The sequence below is a fragment of the Macaca nemestrina genome, chromosome 13 (assembly GCF_043159975.1).
Source record: "Macaca nemestrina isolate mMacNem1 chromosome 13, mMacNem.hap1, whole genome shotgun sequence".
NCBI classification, from domain to species: Eukaryota; Metazoa; Chordata; class Mammalia; order Primates; family Cercopithecidae; genus Macaca; species Macaca nemestrina.
The window spans coordinates 46,126,787-46,146,839 of record NC_092137.1 but is presented as its reverse complement, the minus strand read 5'-3'; the positions used below and the strand labels follow the sequence as shown (position 1 = coordinate 46,146,839).

The following is a 20,053-nucleotide window of genomic DNA, read 5'->3' as shown; positions in this document are numbered from 1 at the left end:
AATTGCATTGAGTATTTTTGTACACAATTAAAACAATTCCTCTTGGATTACATTTGTAAGATGGAAACTCTCATAAGTAGGTAAAGGGTTAAGCATTTTGCACATTTCCTATTTTCAAAAAGGATGTGTGATACAATGTGGCACTAGTAATGTAGGAGTGTTGGAGTTTCACGGTGACTTAACAACACTGAGTAGTTTCACTTAAAAAGTCTTTTTGCTCACTTAATAGGTGTGAAATGTTACAGTGATGCTATTTTAACTTAAAATGAAACCTTAAAAATATGTTTTCTGACTGTATTTCTTTCTGTGTAAATTACTCCCGTCTCTTTTGTCTTATTATGCTGCTATCATATTAATTTCTTACAAATTTATACACATATGATATATAAAGATACTAACCCTTTACTTTCTGTAAAAGTTTTTCTAAGCCTGTTTTATGATTTTCTGTTATTTTATTCTATTGAAAAGAATCATGTATCTTTATGTAGTTGAATCTGTCCTTGTTTGCCTTTATAGTTTCTTTTATAACTTTGAAGCTGGAAACGTGATTCCTATTCAAGAGAGCTAATTAACAGTTCTATTTTCTTAAAGTGTTCCTATCATTTGATATTTTTGCACTCATTTACCTACAAATGTCACAAGCCTTTCTCTTCTTAAATAAGTAACTCCTAAGTACAGTATTCCAATGTAAGTCATCAAAGCTAAAAAGCAGCCATCAGAAACTTAATGAGGGAATTCATGATGTTAACCTGAAGACTTTTTGTCACCCACATATTTTACAGACTCTTTAAAACTGGCTCAAACTTTGGCTGTGATTTTTCCTAAGAGATAACCTAAATGCTCCAAAGTCATCTAAGTTCCCATCCTGCCTACACTATATGAAAACCTAGAATCTTGGAGTCTTGCTCAAAATTAGACTGCATCCTGCTCACGCCCCAGAATTATGCCTAACCAGAGGACCTCTTCTTATTTAGCCAGTCTCTAAAGAATGTAATTGCTTCAGCTTTTGCCATTTAAGTAAACCCCAGTTACCTTCCCACCAGAGTGATATCAGGGTGAGATAGGGGCAGGTGAGACAGCTGGGAACCAGGTGGGATGAACCAGCTGATTGACAGGCTGCTGCTTTCAAGAGTCCAGGACATGCCAGGGCATGTGATCCCAGGAGCTTCCTGGTCCCCAGAGCAGGACCTCCCAGAACCTCTCAGGAGGCCCCAGGAAGGTGACTCCCAGGCTCAGCTCTGAATAGAGCCAGGGAACAATCAGAGATCTCAGGTGAAATGCAAACAGCTTCCTCTGCTTCCTGCCCCTTCATCTTCTTTATAAAATGAACAGGGGTTAATTTTTTCATTTCACCTAGCCATCAGTATGGTGGCTGACCACCTTTATGCTTTATTGAGCATACTAAACGCCACACCCCACACCACTGCATTCATCTCAGTGGGGAACAAGATATGGAGAATGACACCAAGGACAGAGGACCCTGATCCAAGGCATGAGATGATTATTCCCATTCTCTTGCCACATATAGAGGATAAACAAAACATTTACTACATGCCAGAAAGATCAGTTAAATAAAATTTACCTTCCAAAGTAATGCATGCTAAATTTGCTTTGAACCCTAGGTTTACTGAGGGCAGGAATTCATTCTCAAAGTCTTCATAATGAATTAAAAACAGAATTTCAGCTGGATCTCTGAAGCAGGGAAGACATGTATTGATACTATTATTAACTTGGAACACTGAGCATTTAAAACTTTCCAAAGTGCTTTCTCATTTACCATCTCACTTGATTCCTGTCCCCATTCAACAAATGAGAAAAACTGAATTCCAAAGAGATTAAATCACTATGTGAAAGTCTCATATAGCCAATTAATAGTAGAACCAGGGTTCCTATCTGCTTGGCCTCAGGTCATTTGCACTTACAAGGAAGGAAAGAAAACCTAACGAGATCAGTCTGAAAAGTTCCTCTCTCAATCTTAGATCAAACAGATGAAACAACGCTAAGGAGTAGAACAAAACCAGCAGTTCCACCCATGTGTGCCACAGACCTTGCCAAAGCTGCCTTTGCCCAACACCTTGATGAAGTTGAACTCATCCAGGCCCAGGCGCTTGGCCTGGCCTTGCCGGACTTCGCCGTTCTCCCCAGGACTCAGCTGGCCATCAGGAGATGATGCCGACCGGTGCTCCTCCCCTCGGTTGTCAAATGACAAGGCTTTCCGAATGTTGTTCTCAAGTTCTTTTATTTCTAGGGCCAAGGGGAACAAGAAATTGCATTAGTGCATACCTCATAAGCTGTTCCATTAGGACTCAACACTCAGACTTTCCCCTGTAAGCTCTCAGTCCTCTTTCTGGTTCTTCATAACAACAGATCCAGTGTGGCATCCCTTTGTATGTTCCCTCATCTGTTCACCATATTCTCGTTGGCACCCAATGCGCAGCAGAGCCTAGGTATGCAAAGAGGAGGAGGACACAGTCCCTTCCCTGCCCTTGTAAACTCCAGATTACACTGGACCTGGCCGTCTCTCTGAAAGCCCCCTTTGGCTAGTAGCCTATTCCATTGTTCTAGGTGCAGCACACAAATCTGGGCCCTCTCTAGAATTCTGCAGAGTCATAGGTATCCTTCAAGTTTCCTTTGAAGATGAGAACAACGAATCAGGAACTGTCATCACAGTAATCATTGGTGATATAATTATTTCAATAACCGAGCCATCAGAATGGTGGCTGATCACTGAAGGTGGAAATCTTCACACCTTCTAAAAGCCTTTACTCAGCCTTGTTGCCGGGTTTCTTCTAAATACCCATCTCACACAAGGTTATCTAACAAAACGAGCAATGGGCTTATTATTAACAACAGAATTGCTTTCCCAAGTGACATGTTGCAAACTTATCTCCAATGGGGCGGGAATTTCTCAGTAAAACTTCTCAACTATGAGACAGTCTTGTGCCCTACTCTAGAGCTTGTGACTTGAATTACCTGGGGGAGATAATGCTGGATGATCCTCTGACCTTTTCTATTTGAAGAAGCTTTACTGTTAGCAACTCATTCATCAAGACACGCAGTCTTTTGTGTGGAAATGGGCGTCTTGAGCATAATCTGATTTTAAATGATGCTTGTGAATAACGGATTACAGAAGGCGAACACAGCCTATTAGCCCTTGGGAATCAGAATTAGGCATGAGTGACAGAAAGAGATCTTCAGCTTCTTTTCAGGAGGACAGAGTCCCATAAGGGCTCACTCAAGGAATCCAGAGATCTTTCCTAGATCTGGAGTTTGGCTCCTCTGAGATGTGTTGGGGAGGGTGAAGTGGGGGAAAGCTGCTAAGTCTGCAGACCCTCCCCTTGCCAATTCAGCAGTTATCTGCCTATCACTTAGCTTGACTAAGTAACTTTTAATCTCACCATAGAGCTAAAAGTCTCAGTTATTAAATGAATTTTGGAAGGCAGAACATAGTTGTTTAGGGACACCAAAGCTTGAAGAAAAAGTTTTTCTATTTATTCTTACAAGGGAAGAAAAATAAACTATGTCTGATTTCTGTTGTGTAATAATGTCACTCAGAGGGACATCTGTGCTCACATCACTACTGGGAAATCCTGGCCCCTGTGTCAAGTGGGATGAGCAGAGGCCCTGGGGAGCACTACAACCTGCTACTGTACCCATCCAATGACAGAGCTCAGAGCCAGAGAGCATGCGGGGCAGGAGCCAGGCCTAGAAACCCTGGTCTCTGAACTCTTACTTGGGCTCTCTTTCCCATATGACCCTGTCTCCCTGAAGCTCCCAAAGGGGATCTCAGTCTCAGAAAGGAACACGTGAAAACCCCCAAACTGGTCTGGGAAAATAGCTACAAGTTCTGCAGCCCCAGAGTACTGTCAGGCTGCTTATGAATGCTTCAAATCTCATTTGGAATGAGGTAGAGTGTAAAGACACAGAAAGTTAATTGGAGTAGCATGAAGAGGGACTGAGACCAATTATTTTGTGGCCTCATGGCTGGCGCATGACCCCAAAGCTCTTTTTATTTACTCCTGGGTAAGAAGGTCTGGGTCATGGTGGTGACCTCCAAGGAAGGTTTGATGGCAGGGTTTCTGAGAGTGGGTCCCTCAGCCAGCATGGGTACAGTCTTGCCCTTACCACTGACTTATCTCCAAACCTTGACAACACTCTGACCTTCCACTTCCCACACGCTAACCTGGGGGACAGTAATGAAGCACCACCATAGAGTGGGTGTGGGCATAAAATTAGGATAATGAATACAAAAGGGGATATAGAACACCAAGGCACCATTGTCAGGCTGGGTTGGGTATTCCTGTTCTGCAGATGCATATGTCCCTTGCCAGTCATATCTGGTAATGGTCACCAGAGTAGGAGGTTTTGCAAGTGTAAGTCCCTCTTCAGCCTCAGCATTCTCAGATGGCTGCAGAATTATTATTGTGCAAATTATGTCCACAGAACTTATTGTCTGAAGCATATTCAGACAGAAGGAGCTATCTGGAGCTATAGAGGGGAATCAGGCCTGGGACTGGCCTCCTTCCCACTTCTTTTCTCAGTCTCTCCTCTAGCTTCATCTTTCTATCCCCATCCACTCAAAGGCCAGGATGGAAGACATCTTCCCTCACCCAGCCCCAAACTCAAGCTGATCTCAGGTTTTGGGTATGATGATGGGGAAAGGAATGTCAAACTCAACTCAAGGGAGTGGCGCTGACAGGTCGAGGGCCAGGCAAGAGCTTTAAGAGAGGGAGCTGTACCCTTCTCTCTCTAGTACCCTTGGAACCAGGGACAGAGGCAAGGGAAAACAGAGAACCATAACATCATACACTTGCTCTCCTCTCACCCTGGCCTGGAAGGAATTTAAAGCCGATATGGCCATGGAATGCCCAGCCCTCAAGAAGGTCTTATAGAATGAAAGAACTATTAAATCAACAGGCAAAGGGTGTTTGAAAACCCGCCAAGGCTGCTAGCTATTTCAGCTAACAAGCTCACTCTTGGTTAAAGAGGCCTCAGAGCTCCTTGGTCCATCCAATGGCAGAACTCAGAGGTCAGGAAGCAAATCTGAGGGTCTCACCCTGGTCACAAGGGGAGGTGGGTGCTGACTTGGATCGATCTTCCTCAGATGGTGAGCTTCCAGAAGCAGGTTGCGGGGACTCGGCACCAGCAATGAGCTAGAGAGGAGAGAAAGCAGGGACAGAGGCATCAGAAGGGAGGTTGAGAGTTTTCTGATGTCAAAAGCATCAAGATGCCATACAAGAGCCGTGAGAGTTCCCAGAGTAGCGGGAACTCAGTAGATCTCTGTCCTCTTGCAGCCATCACTGAAGTAGACAAAATGAAGTTGGATCTCTCTGTGACTTCTGACCAGAGCAAGAACCACAAAAGGAATTTCAATGCACCTTCCCATGTTCACAGAAGGATGATGCCTTCCCCTCGTTCCAAAGAGCTGAGACAGAGGTACAATGTTTGATCCAACCCCATCCAAAAGGATGAAGTACTTCGGGTTGTGCGAGGACACTATAAAGGTCAGCAAATTGGAAAAGTAGTCCAGGTTTACAGGAAGAAATACATCATCTACATTGAATGGGTACAGCAGGAAAAGACTAATGTACAACTATCCATGTAGGCATCTACCCCAGCAAGCTAAAGCTGGACAAAGACTGCAAAGAGATCCTTGAACGGAAAGCCACATCTCACCATGTAGGAAAGGAGAAGGGCAAATACAACGAAAAAACAATTGAGATGATTCAGGTATAAATCTTACATACAACTTTCATTAAAAACTGCTAAAATGAAAAAAAAAAAGAGAGAGAGAGAGAGTTCCTAGTACCCAGTGGCACCTGCTGAATTGATATTCTGAAAGCACAGACTCAAGTTTTCATTTGCCAATTAAAGGGAAGAAAACAAGAGACTTCAGTTTGTTCACTTTTTATTCTACCCAAATACAATTGACCTTTCTAAGCAAAGCTCAACCCCATGTCTTCCATAAAGCCCCCCTCCAACTATCCAAGCAATGCAAGTTATCTCACATAAAGCAATGTGATACTTGTCTTTAACACCTGTTTGGCACTTATTAATTATCTTATTCAGCTTTCTATAGTTAGCACCTTTGTATGTATATTGTGAGGGGTTCTCTGCTTAAGTAGACTATAGGATATTTGAAGGTAAGACTCTGTCCGGCACTTTTAATGCCCCTAGTGACTTATACAAAGTAAGAAACATAATAGATGCTCAATAAATATTTTCAGATATATTGATATTTGTTGGCAAATTTTAATAGAACACCTCTAGTGAGGTTTGTTCCTTGGCATAGATGCTGGCATATCCCACTTTGAGTTTCCATTAACATCAGTGGCTTAGACTCAAAGATCACAAACACTTCTGCTCCCTTTTAGTACTTACTCTTGGTCTACCCACTGTGCACACACATCCTTTCTGGATGATGGACTAGTTGCAAGGGGCAACACGAGGGCTACCAAAGCACCAGAAAGTCTGATATTCCTGCAAAGAGGCCTTGAAGCTTCAGACCAAGGGCGCTTCTCTCCCATCCTCTCATAGTGACTTCAGTTACAACTTAGTTTTTCCAATTTTTGCATCAGAAGCATCCCAGCAATACAAATATCAGGACTACAGTCCATCAGCCTTCTACCCTGCCCCTTCTTGAATTTCTCCATGTTGGCTTCTTACCTGTTAGTTCTTCCAAATCCAAGACAAGGCAGACAATGCCTCACAGCTGGCATGATAGCCCATGTAAATATAGGGCAAAGAGAGCTGGTACTGAGCTTTCTTTTAAATGTTTCATGACAAAGATTCTGTCTTAATTTACTTCTAGACAAGAATAAAAGCCACGTCTCCTGAAAAGGGCTCTCTCTAGAGCTTTTAAATGTGTCTGCATAACACTGTCATCACAGAGTGTTCGCTCAGCTCGCCTCTTCAGCAGGGCCCTAGCATTCTCGGGTACTGATATTCTGCTTGCCATTCCAGCGCCTTGGGTCAACAACTGAAGTCCTGTTTCCACCAATGGGATTTACAAAGCCGAGAAGAGCCACCAAAAGCACAAAGTCTCGGTTATCTCAACCAGGGAGAAGAGAATTTCTTCTGCAACCCTTGCAAAACAGCTCTGCTTATTGAGAAAACAGAGTAGAAGGAGAAGTTTAAGAAAATAAGAACACTTCAACCTTTCCTATACAAGAGAAGCCACATGGAAGAGCCATGGGTAGCTTCTAACATGACAAGATGACCAGGAAATGCAGGAAAAGCCTTTAGAAGACATTTCAGGGCAAAATTCAGGGAGACTATTTAGGTGTCAAGATTGCAGAGGTACCTAGAGTCAGACTTGCTTTTCTAGCAGGGGGCTTGAGGATGTTTGCCACTGGGCAATGAGGGCCACTCCCCACTGCACCCCTCACTCAGATTTTCTGCCCCGTTAACATGGTTCTAATTATCTCATAACTTACTTTTCAAAGACATCTTAAATTTTCTAGGCTAGGAGCCAGGGCTAAAGAAGAGCCTACAAACGAAATGCTACAGATGCCTTTCCCTCTGTTTACATCTGTGGGTCCTGACTTACCAAATAACATTTTGGCAAATGGATCTCTTCTTACTGATATTTAGAATGTCACAGAGATAGAGACAGTTTTGGTCTCCAAAGAAAGGCCCAGATGTTTCGTGTCGCGAGACATTAACAATATTCCCTGGGCAGCTCAGTGCTGGTACGATCACAAATCATCTTGGCTTCCTCCCTAGAAAAGAATGTGGTTCCAGTTCTTCATCCATTTATCTTCATTATAATGATACCAAGGGTGAAGTTCAGACACTAACATTGCTTTCATGCCAGCTCTGGAAGCAGATAAGTCCATTTCCTTGTATAGAGTTGTTAAGCTTTTTCTAGAAGGAATTTCAAATTCCTCATCTCAAAGTTTATGTTTGTCTGGCAAACTAACCCTTGAGGCTTGCTTTGTTTTCACTTCACTTTTGGAGCTGAAGAAGACAGTTACCTGCCTGGCTTCTATCTCTGTTTTTTGCTTGAAACACTTGCAGTTTTGAGTAAAATACCTCAAACCCAGGAATCTTATTACCTCAACTCCAGAGCACCCTCTGGAAGCCAGCACAGAAATGCCAGCCTGAAAAGGGCTCCAGAAACACCGCCAAACAGCCAGTTACCTTTTTCCTCCTCTGGCCGCTGTTGGTGATTTTGTCTGGGGTAACGCCCAGGTCAGCCAGCACTTTGGCGATTCCTCTGGCATCCACTCCACAGTTGGGAGCCACGTTGGTCTCACATCGACGGTGAACATTCATTTTGCAGACTGTAAGGAGACATGGAGAAAAGACAGATAAGTATTCATGGCCTAAGATGTTACTTCTTTCCTTTGAGATTGTATTATATGTTCATGAAGTATTACATGTTCATTTAAGATATAATTTGGAAAATATAGAAAAATATATATATATATAAGTCTTACATCATACAGAACCAAAATCATTCATTAAACTACCTTGCAGAGATAGCCACTGTTTCTAGTACTTCCTTCCAGCCATCCTTTCTATGTATATGAAATATGGATAAGTAAGTAAATCTCACATTTATATTTCTTTCCAGGGAGTGGACACTGACTCTAGAAGAAATTAATTCCTTTCTCTGAAAAAAGCTAATTTGAATTCTGGACCCAAATAGGTCATGTGTATACAGTCTACTCCATTACTTGATTAAAATGTTGGAACATTACTGACAGAAGAATAACCAGTGGTTGGACTTCTAAGGCCCCTTTCAAATCTACAGTCTGAATTCAATGAATTCCTTTGTGTTTCCCTCTTAACTTAGTTGTCCTTGGTATAGGACATCAAAGGTGAAAATAACCTGCTCATTTTCAGTCTGGCACTTAAGGAGCCTAGAAGTCAGCAGCACTCAATTCTAACAAGCAAAATGCTGAACGAACTACAAAATCAACAGCTCTTCCGAGATCCACCAAGTGAAGTGAAGTCCTAGAGCAAACTGAAACTGCTGCTCCCAAAATTAGACAGCCAGCCAGGCGAATACAGAGAATCACAACTTACTGAAGCAGAAATCTCTATAAGAACAATGCTGGGGTAGAAAAACTGTAACTGTAACTGACAAACGGGGGGCTCAGAGCAGACAAACCTGAGAGTCAAAAACTCTAAGGGGGACCCAGTCATTGAGTTGATAGACCTTTGTATGTTCAGTTGAGAGCTGTGCTCTTTAGGAGCTCAACTAGATTCTCATAGTAAATATGGAGAAAATCTCATGATTTTGGTGTGGGGGTTGGGGGTGGGGAACATGGGGAGAGAGCTATTTTTTTAAATAGGCCAGAGCACTCTGCTCTTCTTAAAGAGGATTTCTCTTAGGAGAAACTATTTTATCAGAGCTTAAACGATTGAGGTTTTATCAGACCCTGACTGATCTGGGGGCAAGGAAATCCCCAACTCCAGCCCACTCTAGCCATCCTGTTCTGTCTAAGGCCAGGGGAGGACTGAACAGCACTTGTGAGGTTCACAGTTCAAAGGCACAAATTCATGAAAAGACCTAATCACAGGTCTATATAATACTTTCCCTCCCTCCACACCTCACTCACATTACTCACAGCCTATTTACTGGCAGTTCCTTTTACCCAGTACATAATGTCTGGCAAGCAAAATTGTAAGGCATCCTAAAAGGCAAAACAAACAAAAACAACAACAACAACAAAGCCCAGTTTGAAGTGACAAGGCAAACATCAGAACTAGACTCAGATACAGCAGGGACGCAGGAATTATCAGACTGGGAATTTAAAACAACTGTGATTAATATGCTAAGGGTTCTAATGGATAATGTCCACAGCATGTGAGAACAAATGGGTAATATAAGCAGAGAGACAGAAATGCCAAGAAAGAATCAGAAGAACTGCTAGAGATCAAAAACACTAACAGAATGAAGAAAGCTTCTGACGGGCTTGTTAGTAGTCTAGACATGGCTGAAGAAACAATATCTGAGCTTCAGGATATACCTATAGCAGCTTCAAAAATGAAAAAATAAAGAGAACAAAGACTGGAAAAAATATCCAAGGATTGGGTGAAACTACAAAAAGTGTAACATATGCATAAAGAGACTACCACTACAAGGAGAAAGAGAAAGGAACAGAACAAAATATTAATATTTGATACAATGAGGACAGAATTTCCCAGAATTAACGTCAGACACCAAACCAAACCATAGCTCCAGGAAGCTTGAAGAACGTCACACAGGATAAATGCCACAAACAAACAAACAAACAAAAAACAAAACAAAAAAACTATACCTAGGCATATAATTTCTAAACTACAGAAAATCAGTGATTTAAAAAATGCTGAAAGACATCAAAGGAAAAAAAAAAAGTCTTACCTATAAAGGAGAAAAAATAAGAATTACTTCCAACCTCTCCTCAGAAACCATGCTAGCAGGAAGAGAATGAAGTTAAACATTCAAAATGTTGAGATAAAAACCCCACCGATCTAGAATCCTCTACCCTGCAATATTATCCTTCAAAAGTGAAGGAGAACTTAAAACTTCCTCAGGCAAACAAAAATTGAAGGAATTTATGGGCAGTGATCTGCCTTGTAAATGTTAAAAGTAGTTCTTCAGAGAGAAGACAAATGATACAGCTCAGAAAGTTGGATCTACAAGAGAAAGAGCAGGTAAAGAAAGGTGAAGAAATAAGTGGAGGTAAAATAAAAACTTTTATTTTTATTCTTAATTAATTTAACAGCTAATAGTTTGCCCAAAATCATAATATTAACAATGTGCTGATTATGTGTAATTATAGTGTTTACATATATGCTAGGTATGCTTATGTGTAAGTGAAATAAATTATAGTAATGAGACAAGGATGGCAGGGAGGAATTAGGATAATTTTGTTATTATAAGGTACTTGTGCTGTCATGAAGCAGCACAATATTATTTGAAAGTAGATTTGGATTAGTCATAAATGCATACTGCAAACTCTACAGCAAGCACTAAAAAAAGTAAAAAAAAAAGCATAATTGATATGCTAAGAAAGAAGAGAAATAGAATAGGATCATATTAAATGCTCAATTAAAACCACAAAAGGCAGCAAATGAGTGGAAGACAGACATAGAAACAAAGAACAAGGGCAACAAATAGAAAACAGTACCAAGTATAGTAGATATTAACACAACAACATTAATAATCAATAATCATTGACCTCAAATATCAATGGTCTAAATATACCAATTAAAAGACAAATTGTTAGAGTGGATCAAAAAAACCCAAGACACAACTAACTGTATGTTGTTCACAAGAAACCCACCTTAAAGACACATACAGACTAAAAGGAAAGACATAGAGTAAGATATACCATGCTAACACTAATCCCAAAAAAGCAGAAATAGCAAAATTAATTTGAGACCCAGCAGACTTCAGAGCAAGGAAAATTATTAGGGATAAAAAGGTCAATTCTCAAAAAAGATGTAATTTTTAACGTGTATGTATCTAAAAACAGAGCATCAAAATAAGTGAGGCAATAATTGATGGAACTACAAGGAGAAACAGATGCTGCTGCTATTATAGTTGGAGACTGCAACACTCCTTTATTCAAAAATAAACAGATCTAGCAGGCAGCAAATCAGAACATAGTTGAATCAACAGCAACATTAATCAACTGAATATAACTGACATCCATCAACAACTTCATTCAGTGACAGAATACACATTCTTCTCAAGACATGAAGCAATCATCAAGAAAGACCACATTTTGGGCCATAAGACACACCTTAACAAATTTAAAAGAATGGAAATCATACAATGTCGGCTTTCAGACCACAATGGAATTAACCTGGAAATCAATAACAGAAAGATAGTTCAAAAATTCCAAAATACTTGGAGATTAAACACATTGCTAAACAGCATATGACTGAGAAAAGAAATCTAAAGATAAATTTTAAAATATTTTGAATTAATGAAAATACAACTTATCTGCCAGGCATGGAGGCTCATGCCTGTAATCCCAGCACTTTGGGAGGCCAAGGCAGTCAGATCACTTTAGGTCAGGAGTTTGAGACCAGCCTGGCCAACATGGCAAAACCCCATCTCTACTAAAAATACAAAAATGAGCCAGGTGTGGTGGTGCATGCCTGCAATCCCAGCTATTTGGGAGGCTGAGGCAGGAGAATTGCTTGAACTCGGGAGGTAGAGGTTATAGTGAGCCAAGATCGTACCACTGCACTTCAGCCTGGGTGACAGAGTGACACTCTGTCTCAAAAAAATAAATAAAATAAAATACAACTTATCAAAATTAGTGGGATACAGCAAAAGCAGTGCTTCAAGGGAAGTACTTCAAAGGAAGTTTGAATGCATACATTAGGAAAAAGATTCTAAAAATCAATAATCTAAGCCTCTCTCTTAGCAAACTAGAAAAAGGAGACCAAAGTAGCTTACTTAAATCCAAAGTAAGCAGGAGAAAAGAAATAATAAGAATTAGAGCAAAAATCAATTGAATTAAAAACATAAAATCAATAGAGAAAAATCAACAACAAAAAGCTGGTTCTTTGAAAAGAACGATAGACTCAATAAGCCTCTAGTAATGCTAGTGAGAAAGAGAGAGAGAGAGAAGACACAAAGTATTAATATCAGAAATGAAAGAGAGGACATCATTATGGACCCCATGGGCATTAAAAGAATAAAGGAGTATTATAAAGAATATTATGCCTACACATTTGATAATCCACACAAAATGAGACTAATTCCTTAAAATACACAATCTGCCAAAACTTACACACGAAGACATACACAATAAATAGGCTTATCTTGTAAAGCAATAGAATCAATCATTAATAACCTTTCAAAACAGAAAGTACTAGGCCCAAATGGTGAATTCTACCAAACACTTAAGGAAGAAATTATATCAATTCTCTATAATCTCTTCTAGAAGAAAGAAACAGAGGTAGTATATCCTAACTCATTTTATGAGGCCACCATTACCATAATATCAAAGCAAAGATATTATTTTAAAAACTACAGACCAATAGCTTTTATGAATATGAACGCAAAATCTTCAACAACAATCAGCAAATTGAATCCAACAATTTATAAAGAGAATTATACATCATGACCAAGTAGGATTTATCCCAGGCAAGCAAGGCTGGTTCAACATCTGAAAAATCAACTAATGTAATCAATTATGTCAATAGACTAAAGAAAGAAAAAAATCAAATAGTTCTAACAATAGATGTAGACAAAGCATTTGACAAAATCCAAATTTATTTATGATAAAATATCTCAGCAACCAAGGAATAGAAGGAGATTTCCTCAACTTAATGAACATCAACAAAACCCCTATAGCCAATATCATACTAAGATCAGGAACACAAAAAGGATGTTCCCTCTCACCACTCCTTTTCAACCCTATACTGGAAGTTCTAACTAATGCAGTAAGACAAGAAAAAGAAATAAAAAGTATACTGATTGGAAAGGAAGAAATAAAACTATAAAACTATCTTTGTTTGTCAATGATATGACTGTCTATGTAGAAAATCCAAAAGAATCAACAAAAAACCCCTGGAACCAATAATGATTATAGCCAGATTGAAGAATACAAAGTTAATATACAAAAGTCAATTGTTTTCCTATACACCAGCAATGAACAAATGGAATTTAAAAATAAAAAAATACCATCTATGTTATCATTCCCCCAAATGAAATATTTACATATAAATCTAACAAAATATGTACAAGATCTATATGAGTAGAACTACAAAACCCTTGTGAAAGAAATGAAGAACTAAATACATATAAAGATATACCATATTCACGGATAGAAAGACTCAGTATTTGTCAAGATGTCTTTCCAAATTCGATCTATATATTCAAAGCAACCTTAATCAAAATCCCAGCAAGTTATTTATGGATATCGACAAACTCATTCTAAAGTTTACATGGAGAAGCAAAAGACCGAGGCAAAAGACTAACACAATATTGAAGAAAAAGAACAAAGTCAGAAGACTGACACTACCCAATTTCAAGACTTAATATAAAGCTGAAGTAATCAAGACAATGTGGGATTGGCAAAACATCAATGGAACAGACAAATAGATCAAAGCAACAGAACAGAGAGCCCAGAGCAGACCCGCGCAAACACAGCCAACTGATCTTTGACAAAAGGGCAAAGGCAATAAAATGGAGCAAAGATAGTTTTCAACAAATGGTGCTAGAAAAACTAGACATGCAAAACAGTGAATCTAGACACAAACCTTACAATCTTCACAATAATGAATCCAAAATTGACTGTAGACCTAAATGCAAAAGGTAAAACTATGAAAGTCCTTGAAGATAATATAGAAGAAAATATAGGTAACCTTGGCTACAGAGATAACTTTCTTGATGCAACACCATGATGAATGGACATGATCTATGAAAGAAATAACTGATAAGCTGAACTTCATTAAAACAAAAAACTTTTGCTCTGTCCCCCACCTCCCCAAACCAAAACAAACAAACAAAACCAAACCAAACACTGCCAATAGAATAAGAAAAGTAACAGACTGGGAGAAAATATTTACAAAAGACATATATGATAATATATGCCTATAATATCCAATATAGGCAACAAACTCTTAAACTCAACAATAACAAAATGAATAACCCAATGGGCAAAAAGACTTGAGCATGCACCTCGCCAAAGAAGATATTCAGATGGTAAATAAGCATATGAGAAGATGCTCCACATCACATGTCTTAGGAAATTACAAATTAAAACAATAAGATACCACTACACACCTATTAAAATAGCCAAAATACAAAACACTGATAACACCCAATGCTATCTGGGATATGAAGCAACAGGAATTTTTTATTCATTGCTGGTGGGAATGCACAGTGGTCTAGCCACTTTGGGAGACAGTTTGGCAGTTTCTTACAAAACTAAATATATCGTTACCATAAGATCCAGCAATTATATTACTGATATTTAACCAAATGAGGTGAAGAGTTATGTTCATATAAAAACCTGCACATGGATGTTTATAGCAGTTGTATTCATAATTGCCAAAACTTGAAAGCAAGCAAAATGTCCTTCAGTAGGTGAACGGATAAACTGTGGTATATCCAGACACTGAAATGTTATCCAGCCTTAAAAAGAACTGTTATCAACTGTGAAAAGACATAGCAGAACATTAAATGCATATTGCTAAGTGAAAGATGCCAATCTGAAAAGGCTACCCACTGTATCATTCCAACTTTAGGACATTCTGGAAAAGGTAAAACTATGAAAATGGTAAAAAGATTAGTGGTTACCAGGGGTTAGGAGAGAGGGAGGGATGAAGAAGCAGAGCATAGAGGATTTTTAGGGTAGTAAAACTATTCTGTAGGATACTATAATGGTAGATTCATGTCATTATACACTTGTATAACGTATAACAAAATAATGGAATGTACACCACCAAGGATGAGCCCTAACGTAAACTATGAACTTTGATGATGATGTGTCAATGAAGGTTCGTTGACCATTCACAAATATACCTCTCTGTTGCAGAATGCTGATGGTGAGGGAGGCTGTGCATGTGTGGAAGCAGAAGGTATGTGGAAAATCTTTATACCTTTGACCTATTTTGTGGGGAACCTAAAACTACTCTACTTTACTTTTTAGTAAAGTCTACTAAAAGTTTTTTAAAAACCAAAACTGTTCCTGCAGTGAAACCAGGCAGGATGAGCCGTCAGACTTCTGTAACGCTCTACATAACCCGGTCAGTGGTCTGGAGAGAGCCCCCCAACCCAGCCTGGAGAGTTCAACTGAGCTACTGAACCCAAGATGCCCACTGGGCTAAAGGTGGGGGTGGGGTGAGGTGGTGGCAGGGTGGCTTTCTCAGAGCAAAACAAACAAGAAAACTCCACCGCAGCCAGGCCATGGCACCGTCTTGACTAATGGGGTTATCACTAATAACTGATCCACGGGCTGATCAGAGACCAGGCAACAGTACTGTGCCTGGAATTCGGTCCCCACTACCCTGCCCCATTGCATCAGCTGCCCTTTGAGGCTCATTCACCTCACCTGCTCTGCCCACCAAACCCATGAAAGCTGTCTTCTGCCTCTTTGTGAGGTGACAGAGAGGAGAAAAAAAGAGCCAAATTGAGAATTTCTTGACAAGGGCAGCTAACTTGTCTACATAACTTGACCACTAGCGCCCTCTGGTGTTGAAATGCCAGACCTGTCTGTCCTGACAAAACAACTTGGGCTGGCAGGTCGGCAAAGGAGTTATCTTTTTTGGTTTTGGGTTTGAGGACTTTGCCTTTTATTTTTTAAAAGTCTGCTATTTCCCCTGAGCTATGCAGTCATCTGAATATGTAAAAAACAATCTCAATCACACATCAGTTAGCATGCACGATGTGAGATAGTGACTTTGAAAGTGCTTTGAAAAGTCTGGAATTGCGAGGGCAAAGGTGGTGAGGAAGGGGAGCTCTGGATACTTCGGGCAGCCACAACGGGAGCATGATGGGCTCCCGGAGGCTGCAGGTGTCACTAGGAGGCCACAGACCAGCAAAGGGCAGTGGTGTCCCTGCTGGAACCAAAAGAAACCTGAGAGGCATTCTCATTAAAGTGGCCAAATGAACCCCCGACCCCTGACAACACTACTGGGGAGCACCAAGGCCAAAGGCCGTGAGTCCTGGCTGCCAATCCACTCCCAGCCCTAGGCTGCCCTTTAAGGCTTCTCTTTCCAGAATGCCTCTCAGTGCTCATTTTCACTGGTTTCATTAGGATGAAGTTGTACCAGGAAGAAATAGATCTGCTTTGCCAGGGGCTCTTAGGAAAAGAGAAGCACCCTTCTACTACTACCCAGCTATTCACCACACATTTGTTGAGGACTTACTATGTGCTGGGTGGTGCAGCAGCAGCAGTGCTTTCTGGGGACATGCTGGGGTTCAGGCATTCTGGCTTTCACCTTCTATTACACAACCTACCATCCTTTGGAGAGACTTGGTTTCCATGTTTCCACCCTTTTTACAGCTGAGATTGAAGCAAAAGGCTGGCCAGGCTCCTGGGAATTCCTCCAAAGCAAGCAGACAACCTTCTGGGAACGGCGACAAAGCCACGCCTATGGAGGGGCCCAGGTCCATGTCTGCTGCAGGAATTTCTTTATGTTGGGGCAATTTGGCCCTTGAGGGTGAGCCAGGGCAATGGTTTGATTTCATAACAGGTTCCAGTCATGCCACACTCAGAGACAGAGAGCAAATATTTGCAAATGGGAAATCATGTGCTTGTGCAATGGAAGTTGGCAGGGGTGTGAGAGCGAACAACCGCAAAGTCCCAGGCAGAAGAGGAGAAAGGAGGTAAGAGGGATGGCCCCCTGGGGTCATGCTGGGCCAAATGTCATCACCAGAAAGAGATTTCGGAGTCCTGATCACACCAGAACCGTGACTCAGAGCTTTCCTGGGACCACAATCGGCCGCTTGTCTGCTACCCAGCATTCCTCAGATCGGAGCTCAGACTGAATCTTCAGCCAATCTGCCACGTGTGCAGGAGACATTCTCATGGTCCCCAGGCATTGTGGATGCTACTGCAAAGGATTCTGAGTCAACCAAAGCACTCCTGTGGCATTCCTTCTCCCTGCCCCCCTTTCCAGGCCCTCTCTTGCCTGTAAATTGCTTACACTTATTTCTGACTCATTGCCTGAATTATGGCCTATTATTTAACTTACTATGTTCAATGACCAAGTACAGTGCAAGTTTCTAGAGAACTAAAGTAATGTTTTATCTCCAGGTTCGCCACGACACCCTGCACAAATCAGGACACCACGCTTTTCAGTTATTCTAACTCTACGGAAAGTAGAGTGGCATAAATGACACCTCTCAGACCAGACCCAACAGATAACAAGGAACTAGAATCCCAAGCTCACTATGCAAGCCACACAAATTAAATGTCAATGAAAAGGAAAGTAAAGCAGTCCATTAACATGGCTTGACTTTAAAGCAGACAACAAGTAAAAGTGCCCTTATGTAATTCCCTGCTTGTATAATTCAACCACAAAAAGACAAGGGCTTAAAGTGACTGTTCAACTTCTAGGGGCCTTTCTTTCATAATTATCCACACTTATGCATAAAGAGGCATGTATGAGGATGTCTGCATATATTAAAATAGCAACGACACAGAAACCAGTAAACATCCATCAAGAGGGCAACATTTTAAATAATCTATGGAACATCCACAATGTGGACTCTTAGGCAGTCATTAGGAGTAAAGTAGACGTCTGTGCACTGCCGTGGAAATACTCCAAGACATACTGTAGAAAAGCAAATTATATAACTATGCATGGGGGGTTGAATTAACAAATATTTATTGGGTGTCGGTGTGCAGGCAATGTTCTAGATGCTGGGTAAACAGAAAACAAAACAGACAAAAAAAAAATCTCTGTCCTCATGGACCTTGTATTTGGATTAGGAGAGATAGAAATGAACATGATAAGGTCTGGCACGGTGGCTCATGCCTGTAATCCCAGCACTTTGGAAGGCCAAGGTAGGCGGATCACTTGAGGTTGGGAGCTCAGGACCACCCTGGCCAACATGATGAAACCCTGTCTCTACTAACAATGTAAAAATTAGCTGGGCGTGGTGGTGGGTGCCTGTAATGCCAGCTACTTGGGAGGCTGAGGCAGAAAGATGGCTTGAACCCAGGAGGCAGAGGTTGCAGTGAGCTGAGATCACACCACTGCACTCCAGCCTGAGTGACAAAGTGAGACTCTGTCTCACAAAAAAAAAGAAAGAGAAAGAGAGAGAAAGAAAGGAAGAAAGAAAGAGAAAGAAAAAGAAAGAAAAGAGAAAGAAAGGAAGAAGGAAAGAAAGAAAGAAACAGAGAGAGAAAGAAAAAAAGGAAGAAAGAAAGAGGAAGGAAGGAAGGAAGGAAGAAAAAAAAGAGAAAGAAATTAACATTATATAAGTAATTTAGACTGGGTGCGGTGGCTCACGCCTGTAATTCCAGCACTTTGGAAGGCTGAGGTGGGCAGATCACTTGAGGTCAGGAGTTTGAGACCAGCCTGGCCAACATGGTGAAACTCTGTCTCTACTAAAAATACAAAAATTAGCCTGGTGTGGTGGCTCACACCTATAATCCCAGCTAGTCGGGAGGCTGAGGAAGGAGAATCGCTTAAACCTGGGAGGTGAAAGTTGCAGTGAGCTGAGAGCTGAGATCACATCACTGCACTCCAGCCTGGGCAACAGAGCGAGACTCCGTCTCAAAAAAAAAAAAAAAAAAGCAATTTAGAATATTAGAAGATAAGTGCTAAGTTAGAAAAAAAAATCAGAGGAAGTAAGAGATGAGAGATGAGAGCTTGAGAGCTACCCAGTGGTCAGGGTAGACCCCACAGACAAGATGATTGCATTTGTGAGGAGGTGAAGGGGATGTGGATGGGGAGGTGCAGGTGTGCCAGGCAGCCCCTAAGCTGCCTCCTGATTGCCCCTGCCTCCTGGTGTTCATGCCTTTATGTAACTCCCTCTCTTGGAGAGGATTGGACATAGTGATTCTCTTCTAATGAATGGAAAACATCAAAAGTGACGAGAAGTCCCATTGGCTTGTGTCTAGGGCATCTTCTCTCACTTTCTTGTCTCCATGTGGAGAGGCCATATGGCAGAGAACTGATGTCTCCGGTCAATGGCCATGTGGGCGAGCTTCTTGCAGTTGGGTTTTCAGATGAGACAACAGCCCCAGCTCTCAGCTTGACTGAAACCTCACGAAGAGTCAGATGCACCCAGCTAAGCTCCATCCGGATTTCTGACCAGAGGAAACTCTGAGAAAATAAGCATTGGTTGTTTTACACCACTACGTCCCGGGATCATTTGTTATGTAGCAATAGATTCTAACACAGTGTGTGTGAGTATCCAGGCAGCAAAGATACACAAAAAGCCTGAGAGGACCCATAGCACATTTTTAGAAGTCTGAGGATGAAAGTGGAAAGAGAATACAAAGAAAGCCTTTAATATATTTAATATATATCTAACTTCAGTCTCGCTTGGATCTTTGACAGTAAGAACAGTGAGAATGTATTTATGTATTGTGCTCCTTATAATTCTAAAAATAAAAGTTGAAGTTACGACAAGGGG

At 40.8% G+C, this 20,053-nt stretch overlaps 1 protein-coding gene and 1 pseudogene across 2 annotated transcripts in view; one reads left to right on the top strand and one right to left on the bottom strand.

The window, feature by feature from the left end:
* LOC105464958 (protein kinase C epsilon) overlaps positions 1–20,053 on the bottom strand; it is a 538,891-nt gene that overhangs the window by 179,750 nt on the left and 339,088 nt on the right. For both annotated transcript variants that reach the window (XM_011713128.3, XM_011713127.3), the window contains exons 7-9: positions 8,143–8,285; positions 5,057–5,153; positions 2,048–2,244 (exon numbers count right to left, since the gene is read on the bottom strand). In XM_011713128.3, coding sequence (XP_011711430.1) covers positions 2,048–2,244; positions 5,057–5,153; positions 8,143–8,285 — 437 coding nt within the window. The remainder of the gene's footprint in view (positions 1–2,047; positions 2,245–5,056; positions 5,154–8,142; positions 8,286–20,053) is intronic.
* LOC139357989 (large ribosomal subunit protein uL24-like) lies at positions 5,315–5,736 on the top strand (annotated as a pseudogene).